General features: G+C 41.7%; 3 protein-coding genes across 3 annotated transcripts; all 3 read left to right on the forward strand.

The window, feature by feature from the left end:
• Positions 1-3,006: 3,006 nt before the first annotated feature.
• On the forward strand, positions 3,007-5,905 carry LOC117350373 (olfactory receptor 1G1-like). Its single transcript, XM_033924644.1, has 2 exons — positions 3,007-3,124; positions 4,941-5,905. The coding sequence occupies exons 1-2, from the start codon at positions 3,007-3,009 to the stop codon at positions 5,903-5,905; spliced, it is 1,083 nt and encodes a 360-aa protein (XP_033780535.1).
• Positions 5,906-11,717: 5,812 nt separating this feature from the next.
• On the forward strand, positions 11,718-12,695 carry LOC117350374 (olfactory receptor 1019-like). Its single transcript, XM_033924645.1, has one exon. It carries the CDS (start codon positions 11,718-11,720, stop codon positions 12,693-12,695), a length of 978 nt encoding a protein of 325 aa, XP_033780536.1.
• Positions 12,696-18,100: 5,405 nt separating this feature from the next.
• On the forward strand, positions 18,101-19,090 carry LOC117350375 (olfactory receptor 1019-like). The gene has a single exon (XM_033924647.1). It carries the CDS (start codon positions 18,101-18,103, stop codon positions 19,088-19,090), a length of 990 nt encoding a protein of 329 aa, XP_033780538.1.
• The last annotated feature ends 3,625 nt before the right edge of the window (positions 19,091-22,715 follow it).

Below are 22,715 nucleotides of genomic sequence, written 5' to 3' on the forward strand. Positions count from 1 at the left end.
TCTCAGTTTAGTGACCCATTCTACATAATCTAGGAACACACCCATTGCACATGAACACAAGTATTTAATCATCAACATAAATCAGGGCTCCTTCATTATATCTCTGCCATTAGTGCTTATCATTTGCAATTTTTACCCTAAGGGATCCTTTCCCAAAGCCACATTCAGTGCAAATAAGTATTTCAATCTACAAGGACAGAGGAGATGGAGAACTGGACTCTACAGATGCACACATCTGGAAGGTTCATCACTGATTTCTTGGAATGATAGTGAGGAAGTCATGATGATCGTGAAGGTGAGAACTGTGTGTGGGATGTTTGTTATTATTTATTGGAGAAGGGTTGAAATTACAGAGATGAAGTGATGATCTATAACACTTAAGGGAAGTTAGAATGACAGACAAGGTTTCATCATGATCCTGAAGGTAAGGACTGTGTGTGGGATGTTGTTATTAGTGTATGAACATAAGGATAGCCAGACTGGGTGAGACCAATGGTCCATCTAGCTGAATATCCTGTTTCCACAGTGGCCAAACCAGGTCACAAGTACTTGTAGCAATATTCCATGCTACCAATCCAGGACAAGCAGTGGCTTCTCCCATGTCTATCTCAGTAGCAGATTTTGGACTTGTTCTCCAGGAACATGTCCAAACCTTTTTTAAAACCAGCTACGTTACCACTCTTACCACATCCTATGGCAATGCATTCCACAGCTTAACTATTCTCTGAGTTAAAAAAATATTTCCTCCTATTGGTTTTGAAAGTATTTCCCTGTAACTTCATCAAGTGTCCCCTAGTCTTTGTAATTTTTGACGTAGTAAAAAAATCGATCTACTTGTACCCATTCTACTCCACTCAGGATTTTGTAGACTAATTTCATCATCTACACAACACTGGCTCCCTCATCACCTCTTGCCATGAGTGCTCATCATTTGAAATTTTCACCCCAAGAGATCCTTTCCCAAAAGAAATGATAATGCCAGAAAATATTTCATCCTATAAGGATGGAACAGATGCAGAACTGAACTCTGCAGGTGCACACACCTGTAATGCTTATCACTGATTGAAGCTGGAGTGTAAAGATGAAGTGATGATCAACCAGAGGGTAAGGACTGTGTGTGGGATGTTGGTATTAGTACTGAAACATAGATGGGAAGATGGTGATGAAGTGATCAAGTCCTGAAGGTGAAGTCTCTGCCTTCGATGTGTGCTATTTGATTATGAAGAGATAATCGATTCATTAAAGTTTATTCAGTTCTTTGACTGCCAGACACAGGAATTCAGTGTATGAAAGATGGATATGAGTTAGGTTATGCTAGCACAAAGAATGAACAACTGCAAGTAATTTCTTGAAAGATTTGGCAATAGAATGGAAATACTAGTGATAGGAAAGGGAATGATGTCATAGAGGTGAAGCAGTGCATAATGGGTACAAGGAAGAGGAAATGGGGACTTTACTAGTAGCAGAGTTTTTTTTAGAGACAGAATATCAGCCATTGTGGATTGAGTCCAATATCCTGTTTCCAATGGTCAATCCAGGTCTCAAGTACCCAGTGAACTGAAAGAGTAGACAGATTTCTTACAGCTCCCTCCCAGGAATAATCAGTAGCTTTTCAAGTTCACATAGCTAATTAAGCACATAAGCACATAAGCATTGCCTCTGCCGAGTCAGACCATAGGTCCATCATGCCCAGCAGTCCGCTCCCGCGGCGGCCCCTCAGGTCAATAACCTGTAGTGATCTATTACTCAACTACTCTATTACTTTACAGCCTTTTGTACTGTATAATAACCCTCTAATTGTACCCCTGGATCCCCTTTTCCTTCAGGAACTCGTCCAATCCCCTTTTGAACCCCAAAGTCGTACTCTGCTCTACCACCTCCTCTGGAAGCGCATTCCAGGTGTCCACCACCCTCTGTGTGAAGAACAGCTTTCTAGCATTTGTTCTGAACCTATCTCCCTTCAATTTTTTTGAGTGCCCTCTAGTTTTTGTTGCCACCACCAGTCTGAAGAATCTGGCCCTTCATTATACCCTTCATGATCTTATAAGTTTCTATCATATCCCCTCTAAGTCTCCGCTTTTCCAGGGAAAAGAGCCCCAGCTTCTCCAGCCTCTCAGCATATAAGAGGTTTTCCATGCCCTTTATCATTTTTGTGGCTCTCCTCTGGACCCTCTCGAGAATCGCCATATCCTTCTTAAGGCATGGTGACCAGTACTGAACGCAGTACTCCAGATTCAATCGCACCATCGCCCTATTCTATTAATGGACTGTTCCTCCCTCAAATCATCCAAACCCCTGTGAATCCAGCTTTGCTACATGCCTTATCCACACCTTCCAGCCTCAAATTTCATGACTTAATTATGAAATTTGAAAAAATGTTATTTTCTAATTTGTTTTAAATCTACCTGCTAATTTAATGAAGTATTCATTAGTCCATTCTGTAATTAGCTGTTCCACCCCATTCATGATTCTATAATCATCGATCATACCACCTCTCACTTGGTTTTTCTCTAAGCAGAAGAATCTTAACTTATTTGTCTTTTCTTTACGGGAGAGCCATTCCACCCCTTAAATCAGTTTTAATACCCTTCTCTGTACTTTTTTCAGTTCCTCTTCATCTTTTCTGAGAAATACTTAATGTCCATTCATACCATAGATTGATTAAGAGCCATTTTAATATTCTCAGTTTTATTTTCATCCCTTTCTGAATAATCTTTCATGTTATATTTATTTTTTTCAATGCCACCACTACCCCATGCTGAGATGAAGGATTTAACCAGTTGGCCACAGTGCAACCAAGATCGTTATTCCAGATGGTAAATCCAGAGGAAGTCAGAGGTGAGACGCAGGGTGAGAGAATGAAGGGAAGAGAGATGTGACACTTGCTCTCTTTATACTGGGAGGAATAGATCTGGGCTGAGACTCAGGGTTGTGTCATGCCATATTAACTAGGGAGTTGACTTTAGGAGTTTTCAAGGAACTCAGAAAGAGATCGGGCAATAGTGGATGGTCTCAAGGTTAGAGGAAGTAGAGAAAGAAGCTTCAGACAGCAGCATCCAGGTGAGCACAGCTGTGAACGAGATGAAAACCCATTCCGGGGTTGAGCATCTCAGTAAGGAGGAAGGTATTTAGGGCACGAGTGAGTTCTTTGGCTCTTCTTTCATGAAAAAAGGATCTGAGTTTGTTAAAGTAGAAAAAGAAGATATACCTCTACAACTTTCATTTCCTTCTTTTGTGCAGTTACATTTTCCAGAAAATAATCTGTGCATAGTTTTGAACATGAAGAAGTATGTATGGAATCACTAGCTCCTCCCTAACTTCAAGCCGATCTTGGTGGCATGAGAATAAGAGAAGCCAGAGTTCAATCCAGCTCTTGCTCTGTGTGAACTTTGATAAGCCTCTTAAACTTTCATTGCCACAAGCACAAACTCAGATTATGAGCCATTTGCAGAGCCAAAACACAGCTGAAAATGGTGTAGGCTAAACCCACACCCCCTAGCATGCCTCTTCTCACTGCAGGTAAAATGATACTTGTATATGTAGTGGGCAGTTTTCAAAGACCCCACATTAATGCATAATTCACTCCCATTCTTTTGTGAATAAATAAGTGTAAAATCTCTTAATTGTTGCCTTCCGCATTTCTCTTCACTCTCCTTCACTGACACTTGCATGTAGCGGTCACACTTGTCAGCCCTTGTGCATGTGTGTTCTTGTATGACACACTCTTTTTAATGTTGTTCTATCATTCCTGGGATTACATAGAATAGATGATCCTAGGGTTCTGTGTTTGTAGATTATGGAGTGTATAGTTTGTGAAAACAGCACAATGAATTTCTAGAGAGAAAACCCACAAATATGTTTCATGATATTCCCCCTCAGTTTCCCATCTTCTGGACCATCCACATCTGCCATTGTATTTTTGACCACTCCTGAGCCATAGGGTCCTCTCTGGAATCCCAGAATGAGGTAGATCCATTTCAGTTCTTGCAATGTCATTAGACTTTCCTCTCTATTCTGAGAATTAGCTCACTTTTCCAGAACTGAAGCATCTTCAATGTGTTAATTAAGCATCTATAATTATCTCCACACATTATGATTATATGTTTCCCATTTATTAGAAACATAGAAACATGATGGCATATAAAGGGCAATGGCCCATCTAGTCTGCCCATCCACAGTAACCATTATCTCTTTCTCTTTCTGAGAGATCCCACGTGCCTATCCCAAGCCCTCTTGAATTCAGACACAGTCTCTGTTTCCACCATCTCTTCCGGGAGACTGTTCCAGAAGAGGTGGTGGAACAGAGACTGTGTCTGAATTCAAGAGGGCTTGGGATAGGCACGTGGGATCTCTCAGAGAGAGAAAGAGATAATAGTTACTGTGGATGGGCAGACTAGGTGGGCCATTAGCACCTGTGGGGCCTGTGGTCCTCGCTGCTATGACCTTAACCCTTGTTACTGGGTCTTGGCATTAAATATATGGGCCCTTCTTTCAGTGATATTTTCAATTATTTATTGATTGTTTTCTTGATTCCTTTAAGACACCCCAAATCATGCCTCGTTCCCACACTCGTTCCCATATGTCAATAGGTTTCAAAGATGAAATTTTCATATTTGTCCTACTGGCAAATCCTAATGGTTTTTCTTGGTCTTTCTAAGATGCAGTCGATCCAGGTTGGTCTACGGTTGGGGTGCTAACAATTTATCAGAGAAGATGAGAAATGTCTTCCAAAGATCCTTGTTATCTATGTAATGAAATCACTACATGCTGAAATTAGGGTGGTTTAAGGAAGGCTGAACTTTATGGACTGCGTTTCCTGTAGCTCAGGTCAGTATTTAGGCCCTGGACAGAACCTCATAGTTTCACCTCTCAGATATGTTCAATGAACTTATTTCTAATGATGATAATTTTTTTTCCTTCTTTTTCATCATTGTTTCCAGGGCATATAGAAGGGAAAAACAGCACCACAGTGATAGAATTCATGATTCTGGGATTTCCTGAATTTCCAGACCTGCAAATCCCTCTTTTCCTTCTGTTTTTAATGATTTACCTGATCATCCTCTTAGGAAATCTCACAATAATAACCGTGACGTGCCTGGACCCTCATCTGCACACCCCTATGTACTTTTTCCTTTGTAACTTATCCCTTGTTGATATCTCTTCCACCTCAGTCACTCTCCCCAAACTGCTGGATATCTTTTTGAGGGAAAACCAGAGCATTTCTGTAAATGGGTGTTTTATGCAGGTATATTTTTTCATATTTTCACTATGTATAGAAGTTTTTCTGCTTTCAGTCATGGCCTATGACCGCTATGCTGCTGTATGTCACCCTCTGCAATATTTGGTGATAATGAATTGGAACGTCTGTGTTCTCACAGTTGCAGGGTTATGGATTTTGGGGGTTCTGTATCCTGTGACATGCACTGTCCTTCTATCAAGGTTCTCTTATTGCAGGTCTAACGTAATCAACCATTTCTTCTGTGACATGCCAGCGCTGCTAAAACTCTCCTGCACCAGTACCTCTACCATTGACCATATAACATATATTTTGGGAGGTTTTGTAGGGGGGCCATGCATTATTTCAACCTTTCTATCTTATTTCTACATCATCTCCACCATCCTGAGGATTCGTTCTGCAGAGGGCAGACGCAAAGCCTTTTCCACCTGCTCAGCCCACCTGACAGTCGTTATTCTCTTCTATGGGACTCTGCTCTGTTCATACATGAGACCAACATCCACTCAATCCCTTGAACAAAATAAACTCTTTGCTGTGTTGTATAATGCATTAATTCCAATGTTCAACCCCATAATTTATAGCCTAAGAAACCATGAGGTAAAAAAAGCCGTAGCAAAATTATTTATCAGAAACCTGTATTCCAGACATCCAAAACCTTTTATGCTGTAGAGCTTCAGAGCAAGAGATAGGGTATGATAAACCCTGAATAAAAAGGATATCTCCTATTTGTCTTATTAAATGTGTGACGTGTGTTCCAAGAACATATTCTCAGGTCGTAGCTAATGCTATTTAAAACTGAAGATGAAAATGATTTATTACATTACATTACATTGGTGTCTTCTATCCCGCTAATACCTTTCAGTTCTAGGTGGTTTACAACAAGAGTTGGCCTGGGCATTTCCAGGGAGAATACATGGTTAATAGATGGAGTATGCTTCAGGATCTGTGGAGGGTCAATCAGGTTTAGTTAGATCATTTGACAAATTTCTTGAATAGAAAAGTTTTTAAGTTCTTTCCTGAATGTTTTGTAGTTGGGCGTCATAGGTGGCAGTCTAGTTTTACTGCTTTGGTGGCTAATAGCCGTCGTATATTTTTTTGCTTTGTATTCCTTTGATTGGGGGGTGGGTAAAGTGTGCATGAGTCCTCCTTGGTCTGGATGTGTTTTTCTTGATTAGGTGGTTGCTCAGATAGCTTGGGCTTGTACTGGGAGCCAATGTGAATCTCGGAAGGCAGTGGTAATGTGGTCATATTATTTCAACGAGTAAATCAGTCTAAGAGCTGTATTTTGGACTGTTTGTAATTGTTTGACATGACAGGTATTGGATGTTACAGTAGTCCAGGAGTCCTAGGATTAGCGCTTGTACCAAGAATTTGAATTGTTCGTTGTTGAAGTATTTTCGGATTTGCCTTAGGTTGTGTATGGTTGCAAATACTTTCTGGATCATTTTGCTGATTTGAAGTTGCATGGTGCAACCTTTGTCTATCATTATTCCCAGCAGTTTTAGGTTTGGTTGTATGAGGTATGTGATGGAGTCTATTTCTAGGTTTGTTATGGTTGTGGTTTTGTTTTTTTCTAGAAGTAAGAAATTGGTTTTGTCTTGATTCAGCCTTAATTTGTGGTCTCTCATCCATTTTGACACTGTTTCTAGTGCAGTGTGCAGTTTGTTCGTTGTGTTGGGGTTGGTTTGGTCAAAGGCAGGAGGATGGTGATGTCATCTGCATAGCTGTATGAAGTTATGCCTATTGCCTCCAGTGTTTGTAGTAGGATGTTGTGATCTACTAGGTCAAATGCCGCTGTGAGATCGAGTTATATGAGTAGCATTTTTTTTTGCCTTTACTTAGGTGTTGTTTGGCTGTGTCTAAGAGGGAGACTAGTAGTGTTTCAGTGCTGTAGTTGCCTCTGAAGCCTGAATGTGGAGTATGTTGTGGTTTTCTAAGTATTTGGTGAGAAGTTTTGCTACAAGGCCTTCCATTAGCTTGACGTAAAGTGGTATGGAAGCTATAGGTCTGTAATTGTAGTTTATAACTTTCATATCTCCTTTGACATTCAATGCCCAGAGGTTAGCATTTTTGAAAGCACTGACCTCCACAGGCTGAATTGTATAGATATTTAGTGCTGGCCTAATCCGGACCAAGAACTGACTATCTGTCTCTTCTTCAGTGCCCAGAAGTTATCCAGATAAGGCTGATATTCAGGGTGCTACCAAGATACTAGCCAAGAATAGTTAAGATTTGCATTTTTTGCTGTTCTTCTTAATTATCTGGGCACCAGCAATGAATTTCTGCTATGCCTAGATATCTTTCGAGTTTGCCCACAATTCCAACCCCAGAGAATCCTGGATGGCACTAAGCTGGATTTATCAGGGTAGGAGCCCCACTGAACATGGAGAGTGGAGGAGTAGCCTATTGGTTAGTGGAGTGGGCTATGGAACTGGGTTCAATTCCCACTGCAACTCCTTATGATCCTGAGCAAGTCACTTAACCCTCCTTTGCCCAGGAACATAAGCTAAATTGTGAGTCCACTAAGGACAGAAAAAGTAACTGGAATATAGACTATGTAAATTTCTTTGATTGTACCCACAGAAAGGGGGGTAATGGTGTGATTGTATGCATGTTATCTCGAAACTTTTCTTTTGATATTGGCGTTCCTTTGTTTCTATGGATTGTTTTTGGAAATTATGTTCACCGTTTAGGTCCTTAACTGGTAAAGGTGGTATTTCAAATCAATAAATAATAATAATATCAAATCAAAGACCCTTTATCTTTTTACATCTTAATATTTATTTGACTCAGTAGGACCTGTGCATTCCATTTATCTAACACAACCTTCTCCCCTTCTTTCCTCCCTGAAGTCTTTAACTGATTTGTTTGACCCTTTTCTTATCACTGCCATCCACATTTTTTCCCAAGGATGCCCAAAATCTGTTTCTACAATTGAGTCTATGGAAAGGAACGACATGCTTGGTAGAGTGATACCATAGAAATCTATAGAGCTGAATGATGTGATTGGGAAAATGATACTACTAAAGTCTATGGAAGACTATAGGAACTGAGAACGTGATACCATGGAAGTTTATGGAGATAAATGATTAGGTTAGGAGGGGTGATATTTGTTAAGTCTACAGCAGTGAATGACAAGGTTAGGAGAGTGGTACCATCGAAGTCTAGAGGTGAATGATTTGGCTTAGAGGGGTTACTATTGAAGTCTATGGAGCTGAATGACATGTTTACAAGAGTGATACCAGTGTTATCCATGGAAGTGAATGATTTGGTTAAGAGTTTGATGCTACTGGAGTCTGTATCTGTAGATGTGAAAAGTCTGCTACAAATAATTTAGATCCATTGTGCTAATTTATCACTGGGGTATTGTATAATCTAATCTACACGGGAAGCAGAACTGACTTGCTTGTTTGTGCTATGACACAATCAACCTTGGAGATCCTTCCCTATAGGGACCTACAATGCGTATAATACTGCTGACTGTTGTGGATTATGAAATGGCCTCAAAATAATAGACGGACTGCCCATCCCCCAAGAGCTATAAGTATGATGTTGATTTTTGATTATCCTACTTAAAATTTCAATTCTCATTTTTTATGCACAATTTGGAGTATTTTGCAAAATGAATGGTGCAGAAGTTCACAGATTCCAAGCCTCAATTAACTTAAAAGGCACCCATGATAGGATGGATATATGCAATGATAATAATGCCTGTTATGTTTCAAAAGATCATTTAATAATTTGAAATGAATGGAGATAGAAATTGAGAGACTGTGGGTGAACTCAAGAAGGAAGCAGGCAGTCACAGCCCAAACTGGATGCTAAATTAAATCCTGGCCTCACTAGAGAGCCTCAGGAAGATCATTTGAGGTGTGATAAACTTATGTCATGAGAGACATCTTCTGGATTTTGATTCATGTACTGTAAATTCTTAGGTACAGTATGTGTTTTTGTAATGTAACAGTAAAACTGCCATTGCACTTGAGAATTGGTAGATGGCCTAGGTAACTCCAATTTTAAGAGGTGACTGAGGAAAATACAGACTGGTGAGTTTGACTAAGGGCTAGATTCACTAAGCAAACCTATCGTGTACCGATCGGTTTGTGACCCGATTTTACTCTGGCCCGATTCACTTACCTCTCTGCCGATCCAATTCCGATCCACGCATGCAAAACAAATTTCGTGATCTGACTGGGCTGGCTGATCAACCCAAGAAGCAACTGCAGCTCCATTGCCGCCCTGCTCTCTATTGCCCCGAATCTCTCCTGCCTGCTGCCCCGATGCTCTGCCTCGAATCTCTCCTGCCTGCTCTGAATCTCTCCTGCCTGCCACCCCAAATCGCCATCCTGCTTTCTCCTGAATCGCCGCCCTGCTCTTCTCCAAATCTCTCCTGCGCTTCCCCACAATGCGAGCGCATGGTTTTAACCCGTAGGTTTAAAGCAGGTTAAATAAAAGTTTAAAAAAATCACAGCTCAGATGGGTCTTAGACGCATGCGTCGGGATCACACACTAGTGATCCTTGTTGATCGCCCCATTTGAATATTGTCGGTTTATGAATCCATCGGACCTGCCCGGATCGGACACGGATCGGTCACAATCGGGCAGATTGGTGAATCTAGCCCTAAGAGCATAGAAACAGACACAACTTAATGGGAGTGAATCAACACGGCTTCTACAAAAGCATGTCATGCCTTACCAAGGTTTAGATTTTAGATTGACAGACTAGTGTGAGATAGCAGTAAGGGAGGAATAAGACGGTGGTGGAGAGGGTGTCAGGATATGAACAAGTAAGATGATAATGGTGATTTGGTGGATTTTGGACTAGATTCAGCAAATGGCTTCCAAATCTGTGTGCTGAAAAATAATCCACGGGAGCGTTGTTCTATAAATGGTGCTCCGACTTGCAGACCGTCTATAAAATACAGCTTAGAGCCGATTTCCACAGCAAATACCAACTGAAGCCCGGTGTCAATTCTGGTGCATAAGTTAGGCTCCGATCTCCTGGATTCTATAAAACTGTGCGCATCAGTAGTGAATGCCTCTGACCTCACCCCCTTTTCAATTGTGCACTATAAGATTAGCACGTGGATTAACTGCAACAGTTGGTCATTAGCATCCAATTATCGCTAGTTAACAGCTCATTACTCAATTACGATGAGCGCCATATATAGAATCCAGGGAGTAGTGTATTTGGGATATAAAAAGAGTGTTTGTTGAATGAAAACTGTCTAACACAGCCTGTCAGGTTTTCAAGATATCCCTAATGAATATGCATGAGGCAGATTTGCATATAAGGTGACAGGCATGCAAATCTGCCTCATGCATATTATTAGGGATATTTTGAAAAAACGACTGGCTGGAGGTCCCCCCCGGACAGGTTTAAGAACCACTGGTCTAACAGACGGGCAATAGACTTTTTTCTTCTCAGTAATTTCGGAAAAGGAGGAAAAAGTATCAGGGACTGGACAGCTGGAAGGAGAAGTGTGGGGGGGAGGGGACCTGGTTGAGAACTCAAGGTGAATCTTGTGAATCTTATCGTAGAAGAACTCTGCCATTGTTAGGGGGAAGTGAACAGGGGATTAGAGGTGGGGGGACTTTGAGTAGGGAGTTAAGGGTGCTAAAGAGACAGCGAAGGTTAGAGTTAAGAGAGTTAGTTAAAAGGGCGAGTATTCTTGTTTAGCAAGCAAGAGAGTGGACTGAAAGGATGTTAGCAGGAATTTGAAGTGTACGAAGTCAGCACGTGTGGGGGATTTTAGCCAAAGACATTCAGCAGGTTGATCACAGGAGCACAGGTAATGGATGTTGGGGGTCAACCAGGGCTGGGCTCTGGTAGGCCTTATAGGATGCAAAATGAGAGGAGTGGGAGTTTCTAGAGCAGAGAAGAAAATGGTGTTGTAGGAGAAGACAGCTTCATTGACAGACTAGTGTGACAGAGCAGTAAAAGGGAGGGATACGACAGTGGTGGAGAGGGTATCAGGGTCAATAGCCTGAAAGTTCCTAAACATATAGGTAGTGATTGATCGGGTCGGGGTGGGGGGGGGAGGGTGATGAGTTGTGAAGGTTAACAGATGATGGCCAGAGAGGGGTTAGAGCTGAGGAGCAGAATCAGGTGGTAGAGCAGTTGGAGGAGAAGACAGGGTCAAGGCAGTGGCCACTCTGATGCATGAGGTGATGGAGCACAGATGGAGATTGAATGGGGGTCTCCTGGCATTCACTATGTTACTAGGTTGACTGGTCACGCAGTTCAGAAAGGCTCAGAATAAACAGACTATCCCTAGTTGCATGAGAATGGAAAGGAAGCACAGGCCATACAGCAAATTGTGCTAACTTTTCCCTTAAGGAGTAATGGAAGTTCTTGCTCTCTCTTCAGTTCCCTTTCTCTCAAGTATTTCACTTAAATCTCAACTTTTTGCCACTTTCTTGGCAGCATTCAGGAACCTTCTTCTTTGTCTGTTTAACCCTTATTTTCTTCCAGAATCCAATGGAAGAGGTCAATATCACCACAGTGACAGAATTCATCATTCTGGGGTTTCCCGAATTTCCAGACCTGCAAATCCCCCTTTTCCTTCTGTTTTTACTGATTTATCTAATTGTTCTGATGGGGAACCTCACCATAATCTCCGTGACATGTCTGGACATTCGTCTGCACACCCCCATGTACTTCTTCCTCTGTAACTTGTCCTTCATAGACATCTCTTACACCTCAGTCACCCTCCCCAAACTGCTAGACATCTTCTTAAAGAAGAGAGGAAATATTTCTGTCAAGGAATGTTTTACACAGCTGTATTTTTATCTGTGTTTATCGTGTCTAGAATTTGTTATTATTTCAATCATGGCTTACGATCGCTATGTTGCGATATGTCACCCTCTACTTTATACTCTGATTATGAATCTGAGATGTTGTCTACTGATGGCCTCGGGGACCTGGATCTTTGGGTTTTTGGAATCAGTGATGCACACTGCCCTTATATCAAATCTATCTTACTGTGGGTCTAATGTGATTAACCATTTCTTCTGCGATCTCTCAGCACTGTTAAAACTCTCCTGTTCCGGCACCTCCACCATTGACATTATATCTTACATATGGAGTGTCATTTTTGGGGTTCCTTTATTTATGTCAACACTTGTATCTTATGTCCATATCATCTCCGCCATCCTGAGGATCCGTTCTTCAGAGGGGAGACGCAAAGCCTTCTCCACCTGCTCCTCCCACCTCTCTGTCGTTATCCTCTTTTATGGGACTGTGATCATTTTGTACATACGACCAACCTCCATGCAGTCGCTGGAACAAAACAAAGTCTTTGCTCTGCTTTATAATGTTTTAATTCCCATGTTTAATCCCATGATTTACAGCCTGAAAAACAGAGAGGTAAAGGTAGCTTTAAGGAAAGCATTTACCAGATATTTATTACTTCCGAAGATTGCAAGAATGTCGGAGAAGGTCAAACATCACAACTGAGCAGGTGACAATATACATTGTGTCCATTTCAGACTCTTTGTGCAAAGACTTCTTGAAAATGACATTCAACAGGGCAGTTTCTCCTTAATCTCGATAAGTTACCCCATCCAGTCATCTTTAAGCAGATTTTCAACTGCTGAATAGAACAGCTTGAAGATAAGATAAGATAAGGGGATATCTTTCTCTGTCTTTCTGAGGTCTACAATGCTGTATATGTAGCTAAAATGAAATTAGCATGATAACAAATGAATCGCAAGACTCTCTGGTTTACTTTGAGCTCTGCCCCCAGCATTCTTCCCTATATTTTCTCAGCCCCAGAGTCTCAAATAAAATCCTTTATCTGGTTGAGTCCCTAGGTTAGCCAGAGAAAGGAGGGAACTGTAGAAGCATCTACATGGTGGCATCTACATGGATCAAATACATGTACAAAAGTCAATTTCAGACCACCACTGTTCATGTAAGCAGGTCCCTGGGATGCAGAGATTTCAAGGGGGCATGGTTTGGTTGGTCTATATTAGAACACATGGAGCTCCAATGTTATACTAGGAATACGTTAAGTAATTGAATTGATATTTGAAATAATGGTATGATGTCATCAGGAGAAAAATAATTTTTCTTCTCTTGGAAGAAATTCCAGCATGAGATAAATTGCTCCGCTTTCTGTCAGTATCACTTGTTTTGAGAAAGTGAGAAATATTTGCTACAATTTAAGTTGTTCTTTGAATGGTTCTGTTCTTTTATACTAGGAATACGAACATATTTGACAAAATTTCCAGCAGCAAGATACACAGAGTTCAACAAAGGGCTCACTTTAGCCAGGGCTAGACAAATGTGATTGAGGGGTAATTATGCTTAGCTGAGTACATGTGCTTTGGGTTCTGTCATATTGACACCATTTGGGAACCATCTTTTGGATCCCCATGACTTTTGGATGTCCAAATGGCAGCTTCAAAAACTCATTTTTCTGACCTGACCTTCACCAACCTGACTTGAGAAACTTGAGTTCCTTGCTGGTCCTTGGAGCAGAAGCGAGATATGGGCTGCCCAAGGTGGTGCCTGTGAGGGGGAGATGGAACCATTCTCTCTCATAGGCCCATATCTCCCTTTTTCTCCAAGGACCCCAGCCACAGCAGTAAGCAACCTCCACTGAAGATCTTTGAGTTTCTGAAAGCAGTGACACAAGCCCTTGCATCTCATTTCTCATGTTGTGAATCCAATGAGATTAACTATTTCTCCATCTCCACTTTTGAAAGCATTATCTTATATTTTCTGTTTCATTCTAGGCCTATCTTCCTGTGTTTCAACCCTTGTATCTGCCGTCCTGAAGATCTATTGCTCAACTGGGTGTTGCAAAGCCTTCTCTGTGTGCTCTTCCCATCTCACAGTCGTTATTCTGTACTATGGGATGGCTTTCATGCAGTCATTTGATCAAAATAAGGGCCTTGCTCTGCTGTATAATCTTTAGATTCCCATGTTTCGCCCTGTCATCTACAGTTTAGAAAACGGAGAGGTGAAAGGAGCTTGAAGAAGAATGTTCACTATAAAATGACAGAAGAGAGTTTTTAGAATTTGTGGCTCTCAAACAGTAAAACTGACTAGGTGGTAGAGAGAGATGTGTCCAGTCAAGAGTGTCTCTTTATTGCAAATTTATTACTGATGACTGAAACTAAATTAATCTTAATTAGGCCTTAAGAGGCCCTTTCAACCGGCTCCTGTGTCTCTTTGAACACCCTGCTTTCTCAGATAGGTGTTGGCAGTGAAACTGTGTGGATCTGAAGATATGAAAAAAGAAAAAGCAACGGCTGCAGAACGAGATAGAAAATTACTTTAAAACTCTCCCAAAAGTGTTCCCTATGTAAAATGTGAAGCTAATACCTTCACTTCTATTACAAAGGAAAAAACTTCTCCAGTGCCGTATGTTATCTCCTATATCTCCTCAAATCTATAGTGGTGTCTGAAAGTCCCTTTCTGTCCACCAAGAACACGAGGAGACATTCACATTACAATATCCAACGTGCCCTTTACCATTAGAAACGTGTGAGTTGAAGTCAGAAAGAGACATTGTCCTATCTTTGTTCCAAACAAAAAGCAAAACTGTGGAATCGATGCTCTTGATGTAAAAGTTTAATAAAAGTCTTCACAGTAAAAACAATGTGTTTCAATGAAAGTCTCCACAGATAACACAAATCAATAAAAGTCTTCCCAAAGGAATGATGCAAATCAGTAAGGAGATCCATCTAAAACACGGTCTGTGTTTCGGTAATGATAACCTTCTTCTGTGATCCTATAAGAAAACGTAAATGTGTATATTTGAGGATAGACTTATAGGCCCGGATTCTGTATAGGAGGCCCGGGATGGACCTACATCTGCCCAAAATAAACCTGATTCTGTAACTGACGTCCATGTTACAGACATCGGTTACAGAACCGGGTTACTGTAGACGCGGCCGCTACACATATCGCGGCAAGGAATCTCCCTGCTGCGATAAGTAGAGCAGCCGCCAGTCCCCCCCCCCCCCCCCCACAAACGATTGCGGCAAGAGGGAGTCCAACCCCTCCTGCAGGTAGCCCCCCAATGATTCATCTATTAGCATAATTTAGAGAAAGGTAACAAAGTAACCTTGTCAGATGATAGATAAAGAGATTCATCTACTTTGGGTAACCGTCTGTCCTTTGCACAACTCAACTCCACTTCTCCCCCCCCCCCCCTCTTCCCTTTACTCATTTCTTCGCATGTGTGTTTGTTTTTGAGATTAGCCTGTCATTTTGAGACGAGCAAGGCCTGTTGCAAGAATAAAGTTGACTTTAATCAGGGTCTTTCTATGTGGATGGCCTCAGTCACTTTGGAAGCCCAGTGCTGTAGTTCTTCTACTGTTTAGGGTCGTGCATTGTTGCTTTCTTGGAAGCCCAGTATAAGTTTTACCCACTACATTAACTAATCAATGGCTGGGTTTTTTTGGGGGGGGGAGTTAAAGAAAGCAGTAAAAGAAGATAGTCATATTTCTCTACATATCCCTCTTTGAAGGTGTGATTTCTACCCTTTTTCTTCTGATTTCCTGGTTCCATGCACAAAAGAGCTCATTTAACTTTCTCCATCCTCCCCTTATTCCAGTGGTCTCAAACTCATGGCCCACGGGCCACATGCGGCCCATCAGGTACTATTTTGAGGCCCTCGGTGTTATAAAGAATGATTCTTTATGGAAAACTTGTGCCTTAAGTGTTCGGCGGTCGCGTTCTGGAACATTGCCCGCCTCATTGCTGTAACCTCACGCAACCGCTTTCTTGCGTCTCTACGCGATTGTGAGGTTCACTTGCTTCTTTGTCTGAGGCTCTGCATTGTGACATGGTCAGCCTTGGGGAGCTTTCCCCAAAGGATCCTACACAAAAGACACATATTCCTCCTCCTTCTCTCCTGTTCTCCTTCCTTTAACTCCTTGCTCCCCTTCCACTCCCCCACTTCTGCCCTCCTCCCTTCCCAGGCTCCCCTTGCTCCCCTCCCCCCTTCTCTCGCTACATCTTCTCAGCTGTCTCCTCTTTGAATGCCTATAATTTTATTGTCCTGTAACTTTATTGTGAATGTCAATTGTAACCCTTTCTGAGCTCCCAGGAGAACGGGATAGAAATCAAAACAAATAAATAAATAGAGATTGGAGCTGGTGCAGTCCATCAGTTAGCATAATAACATAATAGATGACGTCAGATAAAGACCCAAATGGTCCATCCAGTCTGCCTAACCTTACTCACTGTTTAACTTACTGATTTAATTGCTTAGCTATTGCTGGCCCAGAACCCAAAGCTCTGCCCAGTACTGTGATTAGGTTCCATTGACTGAAGTCTCCGTCAAAGCTAACTCCAGTCCATCTAAACCATCCCAGCCATCGTAGCCCTCCCCAGCCCATCCTCAACCAAATGGCCATATATGGACACAGACCGTGCAAGTCTGCCCAGCACGGGTCTTAATTTTTGCTAATTCAAGATCCTCTGTGTTCATCCCATGATTTTTTGAGCTCTGTCACTGTTTTCCTCTCCACCACCTCCCTCGGGAGCACATTCCAGGCATCCACCACCCTCTCCGTAAGGACTGTAAGTGTATCGCTGATTCTCCGTAGTAGCAGAAATATTACCCTGGAGAACAACACTTCGTTCTAGCATTGTTATCCACAATGAGGAAATTCCTAAGAGAACTGAGGGTTGCATAGATATAGCAGAAGGGAGAAGCAAGGCAGAAGGTCGCTGGACTCAACCCCAAAGAGCTTAGTGTAACAAAGCATTAATGACAGCGTAGTTAAGTTCTCAGCCCAACCAAGAAGAGAATGATATGGATATGGTACAATCAATGATCCGAAACAAGGTCAAAACACAGAATTTTGTTTCTGCAAATTGGCACTTAATGAAATAAGATAACGCTCTTTTCAGCTACAGTGGCAAAATAACGCTCAGAATTGAGGAAGTTAATTGGTTCAGGCTGAGAACTTTTCAGCAGCTCCTCGTACAAGGCTGGGTAGGCCATGGTGAGGACGCAACTGTCAGCAATGCAGAAGGATATGTTTAGGAGTTTGAAAGGAGCTTAGAGTATTTTGTGAGAAAATAGATGAATTTCAGAAGAAAACTACAGCTTCTTTCGGCAATATTTGAAAAGGGCCACACTGCAGAGGAACAGCCGAAGACCCTGCTAGTAGAAGGTTACCCTACTGACTGCGAGAGATACTCGGGTTCTGGATCTTGGTTCATGCACAAAGGTTCAGAGTCTGGTGGAGGCAGAGCCATAGGGAGAGTTTAAGGTAATCTTGATAAAATCAGAACAAGAACCACTTTTGCTGTAGCTTTATTAGGGCCGTCTGAATCTCAGCACAGACTGGAATAGTCCAGCCTGGCATGGAACAGCATTCGGGAGAATGTGTCGCAAGACGTTAGTGCTGCCGTCCACTGGTGCATGACCCTTGCTATCGTGTTTCTGGGGGACAGATGTATTTACTGCCCAAATCTGGTGCTCTCGTTCGCAGACATGTCTTTTTTGATTCTAATCAACATTTTAGAAGGGCGGTTTTAAAGTTTGGTAAGAAAGCAAGTTAAACAACACAGTATGCTATATTTGTTTCCAGCGTCACCTCTCCTTTCCAACTCTCGTGGGAAAGCAAACAAATTGATCACGGCCATTTTCAGAAAGGAGTAATTACAAGCGACGGAGGACACCACTGGCTCCTGCTCACGATCTTCTCTGTAGACCACTAACCTAGATGTTAGAAGATGAAGGCTAAAGAGGATTATTTCTGCAGCCACTTCCACATCTCCAAGTATGGCCTCAGGTCTTCTTTGAATCAAGATAACTCTGAAAGCCTCGCTCAGCATATCTCAAAGGCAACATATTACATAGATTCTCCACCCATGTGCATTATTTAATCTACATGAAGGTGGAAAACATCACCAGAGTGACCGAATTCATCATTCTGGGGTTTCCTGAATTTCCAGAACTGCAAATCCCCCTTTTCCTTCTGTTTTTACTGATTTACCTGATTGTCCTCATGGGGAACCTCACTATAATAACCGTGACGTGTCTGGACAATCGCCTGCACACCCCCATGTACTTTTTCCTCTGTAACTTGTCCTTCCTCGATATCTCCTACACCTCAGTAACTCTTCCCAAACTGATGGATATCTTCATAAGGAAGAGTCACGGTATTTCTATGTTTGGGTGCTTTACACAGATGCATTTTTTTCTATGTTTGACATGTGTAGAATACGTTATTATTTCAGTCATGTCATATGACCGCTATGTTGCGATATGTCACCCCCTGCACTATGGTATAATTGTGAATGAAAAGGTGTGTGTACTGCTGGCCTTAGGTTCCTGGATCTTTGGCTTTCTAGACCCAGTGATACACACTATCCTTCTATCAGGTTTCTCATTTTGTGGGTCCAATGAGATTAATCATTTCTTCTGTGACATCTCAGCTCTGCTAAAACTTTCCTGCACCAGCACCTCCATTATTGACTCTATAACGTATACTTGGAGTATCCTTTTAGGTTTACCATTATTTATTTCAACCCTCGTATCTTACGTCTACATCATCTCTGCCATCCTGAGAATCAGCTCTTCTGAGGGGAGACGCAAAGCCTTCTCCACCTGCTCTTCCCACCTCACCGTCGTTATTCTCTTCTACGGGACTACAATGTGTTTGTATATGAGACCAGCATCCATGCAGTCACCAGACCAAAACAAGCTCTTTGCTCTGCTCTACAATGTTTTAATTCCCATGGTCAACCCTGTCATTTACAGCCTGAAAAACAGAGAGGTGAAAGGCGCTTTAGGTAAAGTGCTCACTGGGAAACTACGTTATCCAAAGATTACAATATTTTCTGCATTTGTGATGGCCAAAGATCATAGCAGACCATGAGACAGATAAGTTGAACAGCTATTTGTATTTACTTAAGAATGGTATACAGCGAGTGGTGATGGGACTGTAAAGAGCGATGATGGTCCCAGTATAACCATAGTTACTGCGCATGGGCAGACTAGATGGGCCATTTGGCCTTTAATTGCCATCATGTTTCTATGAAGTTACGAGGTGATAGGCTCTGGCATCCCAAGTCCTCTAAATTTTATTCTCACTTCTACCTCTAACCCTCTGTTGTAGTTCCTTCCTATTTCTTCTCTGTAAACCGCGCCGAGCTCTACGAAAGTGGAGATGATGCGGTATACAAACCTAAGGATTAGATTAGATTAGATGTATGGAACAGTCTCCCAGAAGAGGTGGTGGAGACAGAGACTGTGTCTGAATTCAAGAGGGCCCGGGATAGACACGTGGGATCTCTTGGAGAGAGAAAGAGATAATGGTTACTGTGGATGGGCAGATTAGATGGGCCATTTGGCGTTTATCTGCCATCATGTTTCTATGTTTCTAACTATGGATACACAATAAAAACATGAGATGACCAAATTAAAACGAAGCCTACCCAGTAGAGGGCACCAGAATTCAACTAATGAAACCAAAAGGATTACCAGAAAAATAAATGAATAAACACAAGGTGTAAAATAAGATAAAATAAAATAAGGTAAAAACTTCAGTTGTAAAAACACCAAGTGCTATCTCCACACCATTAAAGAAAAAAAGAGGGGATGTAAGAAGTGGTATGAGTGTGCAAGATTGTGTAAACATTCAATAATGCATAAAAATGTAACATAAATCCGGATAGTGGTGTACAAAAATACCTCTCGATGTCTAGTAAGGAGCCTGCTGCCTGATACGGTATCAAGAAAAACCCGAATCAAAATAATGCAAAATAATTTAGCGTAGCTGATAAAGAACCTTTATAAAAAAAAAAAAATTTAATAAAAAAAAAGAGGCCACATGTTTTAAAAGGCGCCCGAAATTTTAAAAAAACAACTTTCAAAGGAAGAACGCTGTGAAGTGCAAATTGTCGCTGCTAAATGAAGCTACGCTTGAAAACAAAACTAACTTAAAACCCTACATTTCGCGCCAAAAACGCAACGTCATCAGAACGTGAAGACGACAGTGTCAGATCCTTAGAAAATAAATAAATAAAGAGCATTGAGAAAGAAGAAAAAACATGGGAAAATGAAAGTGCAAACGTAAAACTAGGGGGGAAAGAAACAATTGTAGACAAAAATCTATGTAAAGAAACCAAAATATAACCTTGAATGATGGATGAAAGGAAGGAAAATAAAACTTACCCATTCATTTTTTGAACACCACTATCCGCGTGGGTTCAGTTACCAACTGCTGGGCAAGATTGAAATTAACGTGTTTTGAGGATTTGAAGAGCATTTTGGCCAACTGTTTGAGGGCCACAATGGAGGATTTCAAGGGCTACGTGCGGCCCTTGGGTTACACATTGCTATAGGGCAAGGGTGTCAAATTCAGGCCCAGGGGCCAAATCCGGCCAACAATGTAATTATATTTGGCCCGCGAGAAAATACCAAATGTCTACTAGAGCTATAAATTCTTCACGATGTGCGTCAGTTGGTTTTAATTCATCATGTGACCATCGATTTCTTTAGCGGTTTTTCCTTATGATTACGGTTGTGACTATGGCACTTGCCATGTGACCTTTTTAAATTGCCGGCATTTTTCGAGCCGGTTTTCCTTTCGGTTTGCTCAGCTCAGAGGACTCCAGATTGCCTCTACTAGGTAAGAGCCACCGTGGCTTGATTTCATTCTTCCTTTTTATTTTTAACATGCACATAGTGATTTTAACTTATCTTAAGTTCCCATAAAATTTTAGCTGATGGTTTTTAGGTTTTCTATAGTCTGTTAAGCAGGTACAAGAGAAGAACCCCTTGTCTTGGGATAAAGATACACAAGCAGGAGAAAGACAAGGTGGATGTCTCGATCAACCAAAAATGGGTCTTTATTAAATTGTGCAAACGTTAAAAGAGTCCCAACAAGTGTTTCGGTGCTACTAAATAACGCCTTCCTCAGCGGACACTCGTATATAGTACAAACAAACGCTGTAACGCAGTGACTGGGCAGTTCGTGACACTGCGACGTTTGTTAGTGCAGGACATTTACACTTTTTTCACACTCTGCAACAGAGACTTTTTATTTACGCATTTTTAAACCTTTCCGCACGCAAGGTTTTGTTATTTGTTTTCCACTATTTATATGATTTTTTTTTTGTTGGGTTTTAGTTTATTATGTGCCTGTGATGCTTTTTTGGCCACTTTTATGTTTACACCCTTTTAGTTTCTTTTGCCGAACCTTGTCCGTAAACATGGTTACGACCACGGCACTTGTTTTGGGCGGCCCGTGACTTTGTCCAAGTTTTTAATTTTAGCCACTGTGTATTTGAGTTTGACACCCACGCTTTAGGGACAGAGAGCACTGTGAAAGGAAGAGGCTAACATGATCCATGCGTGAGCAACTTCGGCCTGCTGGGAGTGACCCCTCAGGCTGGCCTTAGCAATTGTGGGGTTGTGTGCGATTGGAGCCCATGGTTTGAACCCGCTTAAGCCCGCGGGTTAAAACCACAGGCTAGCACTGCGGGGAAGGGTGGGAGAGTCAGGGCAGGCAGGAGATCTGGGGCAGCGGGAGGCGTTTGGGTCAGGCAGATCAGGGCAGTGGGAGGTGTTCGGGGCTTGCAGTCCAGGGCAGCGGGAGGCGTTCGGGGCAGCAGGAGATCGGAGCTGACAGGGCAGAGAGCAGGGCAGCTGAAGGCAGGACAGTCGGAACGGGCTTGAGCAACTGGTCCTCAGCAGTCGCCTGTTTGTGATCGGCCAGTCCAGTCGGTGTTGTAGGGTTTTGGTTAGTGAATCGCGTCCCTGCCTACTTTGTATGTCGTTGCCCTCATTTGCATGCGCAGATCGGAGGATGGTCAGCAGAGAGGTTAGTGAATAGTAAAAGAAGACAGGTTCTACTCTTATCAGTAGTTCTGGGAAGAGTAAAATACCAGATGTATCATGCTTTTCTTCAGCAACTCTCCAGACTGGTATAGGTTATCTTACAAGCGGGTTATATCTCATCTCTTGACCTATTAACCACTTTCTTTCACCTCTTTTAAGTTCAATCAATTTGTACCTTCTTTTAATCTTATGTAAACCGCATAGAACTTCACGGTCCTGCGGTATATAAATTGTTATTATTATTATTATTATTATAGTACAGGAGGGAAATCTGGTCGAAAGGGGTCACCAACCGATCAGTTTGCTTTGTGAATATAGGCCATAGACCTGGTAAAGCTTTACGTTCAGCTATAGTATGAAAATAACATGTCAATCATTTATAAATCTAAGATATGTATCTACAGGAATGAAAATGGGAACGATCACTGGGATGTCATTGTGGACAAAGTCAAATAAGACTTTGTGCAGAATACTCTACTTTAAAAAAAAAAAAAAATGCTTAAGACAAAGTTATTTGTTGATGCCTGTTTTTAATATGGCCTGATATTTTTTTTCTGAAGCTGTTCTTATTCCCTAAGTTAAAGCAGATGATTATTCTTTAAAGTAATGTAAATGGCTCCTTCTGTGTCAATGGCTATAGGAACAGTGCTCGTGGATTA

This window comes from Geotrypetes seraphini, chromosome 16, assembly GCF_902459505.1.
Source record: "Geotrypetes seraphini chromosome 16, aGeoSer1.1, whole genome shotgun sequence".
Lineage (NCBI taxonomy): Eukaryota > Metazoa > Chordata > Amphibia > Gymnophiona > Dermophiidae > Geotrypetes > Geotrypetes seraphini.

What these genes read in the sequence shown, in the direction of transcription:
- LOC117350373 (XM_033924644.1), top strand. Translation starts at nt 3,007, where the DNA reads ATGGTCTCAAGGTTAGAGGAAGTAGAGAAAGAAGCTTCAGACAGCAGC. An exon ending in GCATCTCAGTAAGGAGGAAG is followed by an intron (nt 3,125 to 4,940) that starts GTATTTAGGGCA and finishes CATTGTTTCCAG; the next exon opens with GGCATATAGAAGGGAAAAAC.
- LOC117350374 (XM_033924645.1), top strand. Translation starts at nt 11,718, where the DNA reads ATGGAAGAGGTCAATATCACCACAGTGACAGAATTCATCATTCTGGGG.
- LOC117350375 (XM_033924647.1), top strand. Translation starts at nt 18,101, where the DNA reads ATGAAGGTGGAAAACATCACCAGAGTGACCGAATTCATCATTCTGGGG.